Below are 13,024 nucleotides of genomic sequence, written 5' to 3'. Positions count from 1 at the left end.
GCACTCACCAGGGTTCATTTTCTTCAAAACAGTGTAAATAATTGTATTACTCACAAATCCATCCTACAGAGTCGAAAATTGGGTCTGGTCACAGACAATTGTCTCCTCCAACAAGAAATAATACCATTAACCCCCCAATAATGGACATAGGACATAGACATTAACCCCCCAATAATGGACAATAATTCAGACCCACTCGCGAGCGTCTGTCCGCTCGCAAGTGGGTCGATGGTCCGCACTGCGCATGCGCGCGACGGAGGGAGCTCCGTCGTGCGCATGCGCGAGACCCGACGAGCGAAGGACTTTCCTTCGCTCGGAGTGTCTCATCAAAGGGGGCGTGCTGTCGATGTTGACTGACAGCACGCCCCCTTTGGTGGGCGTGCCGGGGGAGTGCCTGCCAGACGGAGGCGTTCCCAAGGGAACGCCTACCGTCTGAAGCCAGCCCCACTGACATCACTAGTGATGTCAGTGGGAGTGATTTTGGCTCTGATAGAGCCAAAATCACTCCTGGCCTTGCGGTTGAAAAACTCAACCGCAGGCTTTTGCTCGCAGTTTCGATGGTCGCGATGGTCAAGACCATCGCGACCATCATCCTGCACGCTCGTATATGCTGTAGGTGGTGACCCACAGCTATATGAGCGTCCAGGAGGACGCTCCATATTAATGGAGGTGGGCCCTGATTCAGAGCGAGCGCTCTGGTCAGAGCGTCCGGCTCTGAATCAGGGCCATATTCTCCCTTTAACGACAGCTGTATCCTCATACATCAGGCCTCAATATGACATGTTGTGCGAGGCGCCGCGCCGAGCAGTGTAGCGTAGAGACTTTTCTTTAAATTTGTGTCTTATTCGCACCACTTTCTTTAAGCACTGGTTGGGGGTCATATTTTAAGAGGGATGCAGTTAACTTACCACTGCCCGGAATGCCGGTCGTCAGAATCCCGACACTGGAAGTCCGACCTGGTACTAAAGATAGGCATCTAAATCCCGACGCCTATTTTTAGCCAGATGCCGAAATCCCGTCGCCCGGCATCCCGGAAGAAGATAAGTGGGGACTGTTAGCCGCGGGTGGAGTGGGGGAGGTTAGTTTTAGACACCCCCCAGGGAGGGTTAGGGTTAGGCTAAGGAAAGGGTGGGTTAAGGTTAGGCATAACTGGGGGGAGTTTAGGCACCCCCGCCGGGAGAGTTAGGATTAGGGTGCGGAAGGGGGGGTTAGGGTTAGGCAGCACTAAGGGAGGGTTAGGGGGGGGAGGGGGAAGGGTTAGGGTACTTACCAGCCCCAATCGGGATCTCCACTATCGGGCTTCCGGCATCGGTATTACATCTGCCGGGAACACATCCAGGGGCATTACATACCGATTCCATTTTAAGATGGTACCCCCAAGGTTGACGTCACTTCCACTTCTGTCCAACATTGATCAATGTCAATGGTAGGAAATCTTTGATGGGAAAACAGGGTCAGGTGATATCAGTAGACCAATCATGTAAGGGGGAATGGCTAAGCAAGGTGACGGGGGCATGGTACAGAGGATAAAAAAACAACTACCATCAATGGAGGAGAAACATCGGGTCTCTGCCATTGATGGCAAAGTCATCAACCATCGGTGGCTATTCAGGGTCCAGGGATGCTACAGCAGAAGGACCATCCCCCAAATCTTGCTACATTGCCCGTTGATGCCCAGTTCTGCCCGGTGACGTGCGGTGAGGAAAATGGCTGGGGAGGCACTGGCTAGTATCAGAGTCAGATTTACAGATACTGTACATATATGAACCCGAGGGTTCATTTGGGCAATATACAAAGGTGCAGCAGTATATGGTGCAGTAAATTTGGTGAGTTTTGATTAGGGATGTACGGAAAAGGTAAACAGGGGAGGCAGTGCCTCACCTGCCATACACGTTTTACTCCAGAGTTTTGACTATAAGGGGTAAAATTACTAAAGTGAGAGTTTTTAGAAGTGAGTTTTAAAAGTGATGTTGCCCATAGCAACCAATCAGATTCTACTTAACATTTAACTAGCACCTTCTAGAAGATAATAGCTAGAATCTGATTGGTTGCTATGGGCAACATCACTTTTAAAACTCACTTTTAAAAACTCTCACTTTAGTAAATTTACCCCTAAAAATGATTAGAATAATACAAAGAAGATATTTATAATTTTTTCTATAATTTTTTCTTATAAGTCAAAACTCTGGAGTATTCTTAAGTATGACAGGAAAGGCTCTGCCTCACCTCACTGCACATCACTGGTCTGCCCCTGTTTATTATTATCATTATTTAATGTCCATGCTATGCTATAACATTGATTTTAGCATAATAAGGTTATTTTTGTAAAAGGTTTCCTCCTTCAGACAACGTTAATCTATTGGTTTGGCACGTGGCCTCCTGCAACTTTTACTAAACAAACGTCTTTATCTTACTGGCTTCTCTCTGTGGTTATTTTATTGGCTGTAGGTGTTTCTCTTGGATAGAATATGGATACTGTTTTCTCTGTGCAATAACCATAATTGTCTAATGGAGTTCTGTACCGTATCCAAGTATAATAAAACAAACAAAGATAAAAGCAACGTGTTCAGTAGAAGTTGCTGCAGGACATGGACGAAGATTAGTTGCTGCTGGCTGGTGAACTAATAAATAAGATGTTTCTGACATAGAAGCAGGAAAATATGTTATGTTAGTTTGGGGGGAGCTGTATCAAACTTTCGAAACAGCACAACCAATCAGCATTTAGATATCATTTTATAGAATGTACTTTATAAATGAAAGCTACCATCCTGATTGGCAACTTCTCCACTTGTCGTCTTTAGAAGTTTTGCTTCATCTCCCCTTTGTGTGTGTACAGTCCAGATGCTGAATCTCCCTTGTGGTTTCTCTCTCTCCCTTTAAGTTTTGGCAGTATGGAGAATGGGTAGATGTGGTTGTCGATGACCGGCTGCCTTTCCTGAATAAAAGATACTTGTCCGTGCAACCACGCAGCAACAATGAATTCTGGCCGTCCCTGCTAGAGAAGGCATATGCTAAGTATGACTTATATTTTGTAAATACATTCTGAAGTCAATGTCTGCTTTCATTACTACTTATATCAAGTTTCCCAATGCACTGTGCAGTACAGGTACGCTACCTATAGCCTGCCAAGTGATGCAGAACTAACTGGTCCCAAGACCTCCATGTTATTTATTTTTGGTCAAACACAAAGACAATTTGTATGTTAGTCTGTCCATAGAGATGATGGTCAACACCTTAGCTCAGCATTTACTGGTCGCGCTACCAGCCAATCATAATCTTATCCAAATGGATTGAAATTGAACCAGTGGGATTGGATTGAAAATCCAGTTGACCATCAGCCCCAGTCGGCCATCATTGGGCAACTGAAATAAGAAAGTTGCAGCTAGAGTGGTTCGTGAGCCACTGAGGATTGAGTTTGGCCACCGCTGGCCTACGGTATAATTGCTCCATATGGGTGGGGGGCATGACACCCCGATGTTCCCCAACACACATGGATAGGAGCAGCCATTGCCTTTTTTAGTTGATGATATTCCCTCTATTATTTCAAAAAGAAATACTGAGTACCCCAAAAATTCCTAAATAAACTGCAACTTGCTGCCCTTCCAACTGTGCAATAACACTACAGGCAAATAACTGCCCCCTACTGTAGCTGTCATGAAAATACAATTACAGTATGTTCTATAAGTGGCAATTAGTACAGCCAGACGAGGGTGCAGATTCTGATTCAGACGCCAAATGGGAAAGCGGACGCATCTGGCTGGATTTCAGTATAATGCGTATGCGCAAAAGAGAAGATTGGCACTAACTGATGGAGATCACTCCTGCGAACGGACTGGTCTGTCTGTTGCTATGGGCAACATCTCGACTTCTAAAACTCTCACTTTAGTAAATTTACCCCAATGATTGCACCACAAAGTTAAGTTGCAGCACTCATGAATGGTATTTTATAGTTCCCAATCCTATAATAACTTGGCATTTTGGGCACATTTATGATAACGATTAATTGTAAACCTGCCTAACTGTCTACTGAAGAAACAGCATGTACTGTATGGGCAACCTAGTCTTGAAAAACCTTGGTAAAGATTCTATACAGCAATTGAAGGTATAGTTCAATAGTTTATTAAACGTCTGATAATTTAACTTATTTTTTTCAAAGTCAGTTTCTGTCCATGTAATAAGTTATTGTCCTTCTCATGTACTGCATTAATGACAGCTCACACTACCCCTCCTCATGTGCTGTTTATGTCCCCTGCAGGCTGCGAGGCTCTTACCAGAATCTGCACTGGGGGTTCATCTCGGAAGCGCTGGTGGATTTCTCTGGGGGGGTGCAAATGGATTTTAATCTATCCAAACCCCCACCAGACCTGCGAGATATCGTTTTGGCAGCCGCAAGATCGGGGTCTCTTGTGGGATGCACAACGCCAGGAGATGTAAGTAATAGGAGATCATTTGCGGCTATATATTTTATTGATTGGACAAAACTTACATGAAAAAATAAATAATATTTGGTGTATAAAGTTTTTTATGTGATAAATACCTTAACATTAAAGGCTAAATAGAAACTCTATATGGAAAGTAGGTTAAAAAAACACCAAACAGAAATATGCTCCCTACAAGTCATCTCAGGGGAAACTCTGTAACGAAATGAAACCTGTGTTTTACATTATAACTCTTGTCTATGAAATAGTCTTCATGAAATTATGGGGGAGATGTATCAAACCTTCTAAACAGCTGATAACTGGACAAGTGGACAAGTTGCCCGTAGCAACCAATCAGCTTCTAGCTAGTATTTATCAAGCACCTTCTATAAAATGATAGGTAGAAGCTGATTGATTGCTATGGGTCCACTTCTCAACTGCTTAGAAGGCTTGATAGTTGATACATCTCCCCCTAAATGTCGGGTGACAGCATGGGCCTATTGTTGTGTGGAGGCACTGTTTGTTTTTTTATGGAGGAGCACATGGAAGTGTGAGCTAAATTGTACAGGATCTACAGGTGGGGGCAAATCTCAGCATTTTCTGTCGAGGCGTGCTCCCTGATGTATTTGGTCTAAGCACATTATAATATCACCCTAAATGCTTTTTATGGGCCAGAATAAAGGTGTTGTGTTGGTGTCCCAGTTAGATATAATGCAAAAGGTTCTGTTCTGAACCGGCTGGTTTCAGCTTCCAGTTCCACTGCTATATAAAATATAGCAATAGATGGGAGTATAATAAGAATAATTATATATATCCCCTCCCGCCTTAATTGTTTCTTTTCTGGCAATGGGGCAAAAGTCGCAGTTATATCAAGCAGTGCTGTTTTTGAAAATCCCCTTGTAGCTACAGTGTCCTAGGTGCGTACAATAATTACAAAGATTGCGTTACTCATGACATCACGGATGAAACAATGACATTTGTATTTTGTACTGCATTTTCTTTTAGTTAAATACCGGAAACATAGAACTACAGAACGGTCTAGTACAAGGTCACGCCTACACCATGACGGGGGGTACACAGGTAACACAGGACTTTCTTGTTTTTGGGACTATTATTTTTGGTTCACAGTGTAATTATTTATACATTTTTCTCAACTGGATTTTGTCCGTTTAAGGAATTCACAGTTCCCCTTATCTGTATAATTGCTGCTCATGGAGGTCATAGTTCCACCCAACTCCGAATATCCCGGGGCCCCCAATGCACAGGAATGTGTACAATGAAAACAAGACTGTAACAGAGGACAATAAGTGACTGTTATATTTGTAGCCCTTTCCATTGATTCAGTGAGGTTGGTCTATAAGGCCCAGCAGAAAACCATGTCCTGCGCTGAAGAGATCTAGGGGCCTAGTTACTAAGCAGTGTTAGGAGACACAGTGAGAAGTGATAAGGTGCCAGCCAATCAGCTCCCAACTGTCATCTCACAGGCTGTGTTTGAAAAATGACAGTTGGGAGCTGATTGGCTGGTACCTTATCAGTTCTCCTAACACTGCTTAGTAAATAGACCCCCTAATAAGAGTTGAACTGTCTGTCTGTAGGAAATTCCATCTGAGCACTGGGTTCTGTCATGTTGTGGGCATCTAGCGCAGCGATGGGCTACAGGTGACTCGAAAGGCAGCTGTATAAAATAATAGCATTTCCCAAAAGTCTGTGGCTTAACCCACTTCTTCAAAATCCTGATGACAAATGCCCCCGAATATAGTATTGTGCATTATACCAGATAATTAAAGAAGTAATATCCTCAAATGACTCTTTTGTAAATGCTAGATATAATTAAATATAAATGAATTTATTTTTCTATGATATTTTGCAATGTGTTCCTATATTCCTCCTATTTATTAGGTTATTCTATGGGTGTAGCATATACTTATAGCTTTTTGGCAACATCAGTAGCAACGAGTTCGGTATATTTTTGTCAACATAATGTCAGCATGAGAATGTCAACATGGTCGTAACTTCGACATGCTGCATGTCAAATTGTTCGGCAAGTCGACATTGATATTCATCATGTCAAAACTGATGAAATGTTAACATGATTAGAATGTTGACAAAATGTTCCTGGTGGCCTAGCGGTGACTTGGCGTGTTCGGCAGGTATGGCGGCTCCGGCGGTGTCTTCTGGGTCTGGCAGTGATTATCGCTAACACTCCCCGTAGTGCATCATCCTAACCCCCCTCTCCCTCAGCTAAACCCTCCCCTTCCACAGCCTAACCCTGAAGGCATTCTTAGAATGTCGGCACTTCACATGTCAACATTGTGAACATGTCAACATTCTATAAGTAGCATAATAGCCTGTTCGATGTTGAACTTTCAACAATGTGTTGTCGACAGTAAGTACGACACATGATATTGTAAATGTCAACATAATAGCTGCATCGCGTATCAAAAATAAGCGAAACACAGTACAAAAGCAGAATGTTATAAAAAAAAATGACTTTCATTTTAATTCAATGAACTATAATTTGTATATACATGCAATATCTCACGACATATGAAAAGAATGTATGTTGATGATGATTGTTCTTTAAATGACAATAAATTCTGACCTGACCAGTGAAATAAATATATATATATACAACTAGTCGATCCTTTAGAGCGCCAGAAACTTGTGGTTTACCATAAAAACATATATATGTGTGTTCCAAAAAAATTTGATAATATATATGAATATCAAGTATGACATAAAACAAGGGGGGCACTTCCCAAAAATATATGGGGTGTCAGCTCAATCCAAAAGAAGTGAGGGGTGGTAAACCCCTTAAATAATTTTGTGAGACTAGCAGAGCTGGACCAGAGCGCCAAACGGTGCCACGGAGTATAAAAAACAGTATATAGATTTTAAAGTGCAAGTGCTAAAGTGCAATCAATGACCTATTGCGAAAAATAATATAGCACCAACCAGAAGGTATACATAAAAACAATGCAATTTATTTATAAAAGTGAAAGTAAAAAGAGGGAACAGATATATTATACAGACTGTATAATAACATATAACGAAATCAGACAATAAAATAATAAGATAAGATACTTTGTTTTAGAACTTATATTAATTTATATGCTCTTATCCTTGTTTCTTTTATTATTTTATTGTCTGATACTGTTTTTTATACTCCGTGGCACCGTTTGGCGCTCTGATCCAGCTCTGCTAGTCTCAAAAAATATATATATATATCCATATTGTCATGAGAATGTGCTGTCTGCAGATTAGTGCTCACTCATTAAAGCTGGCTGATCAGTGACAATTTATATTCCTGCAGGATCTTAAAGAGAATTATTTTATAGAACTAGGAAATAACAGAGAGTAGTAATTATATATTTTTTTCAATGGAAACAAAGCGCAAAGTGTGATTGTAGTAATGTAATAGTCCCCCTCGCTGGTCATTATGCGCATAATTATAATTATTATTATTGCATTACAGAAGTTTTAGTGCTGTCTGGCGTTTTAGCATTAAACAGACAAACCCGCCACTAAGTACCGTGTTGTAACCAGTGAGACCCCGCAGGCGGGTTTATGTAAAATAATTTTTCCCTGAAACTATATTGGCAAAATATAATGGTGTAGTTTATAAAGGCAAGTAAAAATAAATTAACTATTGTTTTCATATAGGAAATGTAAAGGGTAAAATACAGTTTTCAGTACACATATATTTAACTGGCAAGTCTGGCTTTCACCTATAACAACCATAAAGCAAACAGGTGTCACCAATCCTCCACACCACCTTGTATTCACTCATTGCTGTAGATGTTCATAGGGAGGGTAGGTAGAGTATGCCAACAGACAGGAAATGCAGATTATCTGTCTGGTTTGGGTACGGAATGCCAGCGCCTCGGGATCCTGGCCATCAGAATCTAGAAATCCAGACACCGTCATCCCGACAGAGTTAGGATACTGACACCTGTTGGTCAGTATCCTAACCCACCCCCTAAACCTAATCCTCCTTCCCTGCAGCCTAAACCTGACCTTCCCCCCATACTTGCCTACTTTTGAAAAAGCAATTCAGGGAGATTGTGAAAGCAGCACCTATGAGCGCGGCAGTAAAGTGGGCGTGTACTGCTACATCTGAGAGGCGTGTCATAAAATCGATTTACAAATGAGCCCCAAAGCAGTTAGTAAGATCTATTTGTTGAAGAAATCACACTAAAACTTTTCAGAAAATGCATGTAGCCATAGGCCAGTTTCACATTTGCCGGTTTTGGCCGGCCCGGGAAGAAACTGGCGGTAGCCGGCCTGGTCTTTTCAGGCACTGTGTGCCTTTCACAAGCAGCAACTTTGAGCCGCTTTTTATGTTTTTGTTTTTTTAAACCAATTGGGCATGCGCAGTAGCAGCTGCTGCAAAAACCCGCCTGGCAGAAGCTCATGTGTGTGTGAAAGGAAACATTGTTTCCTTTACACCACTGGCGTGCAGGAACGGCACGGCCACGGCACGGCACCATCCTGCACAGTAGATATTCCCGGCTGTAACACGGCGACCGTGCCATGGCTGTGCCGTGTGAAAGGACCTAGCTGATTCCCTGCATTACTATATTCCACAACCGGCTAAAAACCGGGCAGCTTTTTGCCGCCCGGCCAAAACCGGCAAATGTGAAATAGCCCATAGAAATCATTGTGCCTTGTGCAGGGAAAGTATACAAATTATCCCATTTGAATGTACAGTATATATCTGTTGTTTTTTTTTTTAATATAACAGCTTCACAATGGGGATAAGGTGCAATCACATACCCCCCAACTGTCCCAATTTTCGCCGGACAGTCCCGTTTTTTGGGAGCTGTCCGCCTGCGGGCTGCAGTGTCCCGCGGGCGGGGGGAGGTGAGCATGCCGTGCTGTGCGCGCACCACACCCGGCTAAAGATCCATGCTGTGGGCGGTCTGCCAGCTCCGACAGGGCTGGGCACGCCCATCAGCGTGATGACGCGGGGACGTTCCGGCCGGCCACGCCCACCCTCCCGACTACTGACCACAAGCTGCAGAGAGCTGTGGGGGACCTAGCAATACAAAAGATGCTCGGCCACGCCCCCCAACCGTTGCCTGACTGCAAGTGGCAGAGTTTTATTCTCTGCTTTCCTGGGGCTGGCTGTAACCATGTGGTATACTTGGGTGACCTACCTGGCATTTAGGATTTTAGATTGAGATTGCAGGTAATAACTATTGGTGTAAAAGGGTCAACCATGTATTTAAAAGGAACAAGGTATTGAAAATGTAAAAAAAATTTAGATGAAGGATGTTCATGTTTTTAATATAAACATGAACATCCTTCATCTATTAATTTTTTTAATTTTCAATACCTTGTTCCTTTTAAATACATGTGTGTGTATATATATATATATTATATATAGATATATCTATATATATATAGATATAGATAGATATAGATCAGTGGGTGTGACAAGACGCGCCCACTGGGCGTATAACACACGCCCACAAACAGTAAGCCACACCCCCGCCGGCGCACCACGGCGAATTGTCCCTCTTTACAAATTACAAATGTTGGGAGGTATGCAATCAGGGAGATTACTAAACTCTTCAGGGAGACAGGGAGATTTCTACTATTTCAGAGAGTCTCCCTGACAATCAGGGAGTGTTGGCAAGTATGCTTCCCCCAGCAGCCTAATCCTAACCTCCCCCACAGCAGCCTAAACCTTATCTTCCCCCCGCAGCCTAAACCTAACCTCCCCCACAGCAGCCTAAACCTTACCTTCCCCCCGCAGCCTAAACCTAACCTCCCCCACAGCAGCCTAAACCTTACCTTCCACCTGCAGCCTAAATCTACCCTCCCGCAGTCTAACCCTAACCCTCCCCTTAGTGCTTAACCCTAACCCTCCCCCTAACCCTTATACTTAACGTCGGGATGTCAGCGGTCGGAATCTAAGCACTGGCATCCCAACCACCAGGATTTAAACTCTATCTATCTATCTATCTATCTATCTATCTATCTATCTATCTATCTATCTAACTATCTATCTATCTATCTATCTCATATCTATCTATCTCAGATCTATCTATCTATCTCATATCTATCTATCTATCTATCTATCTATCTATCTATCTATCTCATATCTATCTATCTATCTATCTATCTGCCTATCTATTTCATATCTATCTATCTATCTATCTATCTATCTATATATCTATCTATCTCATATCTATCTATCTATCTATCTATCTATCTATCTATCTATCTCATATCTATGTATCTCAGATCTATCTATCTATCTCATATCTATCTGCCTATCTATCTCATATCTATCTATCTATCTATCTATCTATCTCATATCTATCTATCTGCCTATCTATCTCATATCTATCTATCTATCTATCTATCTATATATCTATTATAAAATATCTACCTCATATTTATCCAGTGATTAGCATCTCTGCCTCACATCACTGTGGTCTTGTGATTGAATCCATATCTGTCTGGAGTTTGTATGTTCTCCCAGGGTATTTTGTGAGTTTCCACAATCCAACCGAATTTAGGGGTTCCGAGTCAAACCGAGTCCGAGTTCGGAATCACCGCTTCCCGGTTTGGATCTTCCCACGGTTCGGAACTCCTATGTAAAAAACTCGGGTTTTGGATTGCATGCTAATAGGTCAAAATTATTTTTTTTTAGCCGTTTATGAAAAAAAAATAATAATAATAATAGAGACTCAAAACCAAAAGACGAAGCTGAATCCATATTCTGCTAACTACACACTGCCTGACACTGCGCTGGTAATATGGAGTCTGCAAATGTGATATGATATCTACCTCACAAGTCACAGGTTGTCACTTCTTCAAGTTATCAGTTACACAAGCATGGGGGGGATAATCCCTTGGAGTCTGATTGGCTCAATTTCCTGCACTGACTAGCGCTGTGGAGAGCTTCCGCTGGGTCCTAACTCTTCTGCTGATCAGCGCTAGAAAGAAAATACGGGACGTCAGCGTTTGGGGGTGGTGACGAGGGGGTTGTCGGAGAAGTGCAGGTGTGTCTGTCCGTTTGAACGCCGTTGCATGGGCATGCTAAATTAGCCACTGCGACAGCATACGCAGCTTGTGTACTCACTGTGTGCGACGAGAGTTGAAATTTCTGAGACAGATCAGACCTGCTGTAATTCTGCGTGAGGGGCCGATGTTACCGATGTATACGCAAAACTGTGAAGCCTTACGGATGTGAGAAAGCAGTAGTGGGCGTCTCTATGCTGGCTGAGCGGTGGCAGACATTAGCATATTTTCGCAGAACTGCATGCGAAAACGCAGCTGCGATCGCCATGGTGATCCTTAGTGAATCAGGCCCGTAGATTGCAAGCTCCACTGGGGCAGGGACGGATGTGAGTGACTGAAATTCTCTCTGTAAAGAGCTTTGGGAATATGGGCCTGATTCAGCTCCGGAAGCAAAGAGATTGTTTACCATTGCACGTGCGCTAGAGCGCCAATGCGCACACACAGCGATTGATTAGAGATCATCACACGTAGAGGAATCCATCGCAAAGTGAGTGGCAGGTAGTCAACGTTTGGGGGAGGTAAGGGGGGTGACTAGGCATAAGTGAGCCATTGCGGTCTCCTTTGCACCAGGTCAGACTTGACTCAGAAGCCACGTGACTGCCCTACAGTACCTGCATCAATGTTACCGATGATCACACTGTTGCACGTCGCTGGACAGATATGAGAAGGCAGCAGTCTCTCTGCTCGGGGAGGCTTTGGAGACATTAGCATATTTTTATTTGCTTGCGGATCTGAATCAGGCCCAATAAAGAACTGCTAATAAACCTAAAATCTATCTGTTCACATATCTATCGGTCCAGGGGCGTATTAAGAGAGGAGGGGGCCTGTGTTCACTCCGTGTCCGGAGCCCTCTCCTCTCTCCCGGGCTGCCGTCAGCGAAGAGCGAACTGACAGCAGCAGTAGACTCCATGCACTAGTCTGTGCCCGGAGTCTACTGCGCATGCATAGGTCACCGAGAAAATGGTGCGGCAGCCATTTTTCCTGTGATTTCCTACTGCGCATGCTCAAAACACTGGGAAAATGGCCGTGTGGGCCATTTTCGGTGTTTTGTGAAGCGCTTCTCCATGAGACTTCGGAAAGGCAAGTATGAAAAAAGAGCAATGGGTGCAGGGTGGGCCGTGCGGGCCCCCACTGGACCCTGCACCCATTATAAATACGCCCATGTATCTGTCATAAGTGGCCCTCTTCAAAGACCAAAACATGGACATTAGAAAGGTAGATCATTGGTTCCCCTTTCCCTAAATTGAGCCCACCAATACCATTTTCCTCCCCTGACATTGTAACCTGCTCTATCTATTTCCAGCATTTTTTGGAAGTAAACTTTTTAAACACGCTGTGCCTTGGCTTTCCTAGGGCAGTCCTGCATTGTGCCCAGTGCTGTGTGGGTGTGGCCAGTGCTGTGTGGGTGTGGCCAGTGCTGTGTGGGTTTGGCCAGTGCTGTGTGGGTTTGGCCAGTGCTGTGTGGGTGTGGCCAGTGTCGTGTTGGCATTTACACCTCTACACTATCAGCCCCAATGTCTCCCGATTAAGGGGCAGATGTGCTAAACCTTGGAGAGTGATAAAGGGTAGAG

At 43.5% G+C, this 13,024-nt stretch overlaps 1 protein-coding gene across 1 annotated transcript in view; it reads left to right on the top strand.

Annotated features, from left to right (window-relative positions):
* The window catches only part of CAPN13 (calpain 13), a 229,951-nt gene that overhangs the window by 87,571 nt on the left and 129,356 nt on the right, over positions 1–13,024 (top strand). Inside the window, exons 5-7 of the mRNA XM_088467992.1 lie at positions 2,882–3,015; positions 4,256–4,430; positions 5,424–5,498. Of these exons, the coding sequence (XP_088324118.1) occupies positions 2,882–3,015; positions 4,256–4,430; positions 5,424–5,498 (384 nt within the window). The remainder of the gene's footprint in view (positions 1–2,881; positions 3,016–4,255; positions 4,431–5,423; positions 5,499–13,024) is intronic.

The sequence above is a fragment of the Taudactylus pleione genome, unplaced genomic scaffold (assembly GCF_031769625.1).
Source record: "Taudactylus pleione unplaced genomic scaffold, aTauple2 ptg000079l, whole genome shotgun sequence".
Lineage (NCBI taxonomy): Eukaryota > Metazoa > Chordata > Amphibia > Anura > Myobatrachidae > Taudactylus > Taudactylus pleione.
This window is presented reverse-complemented; position numbering and strand designations above follow the sequence as displayed.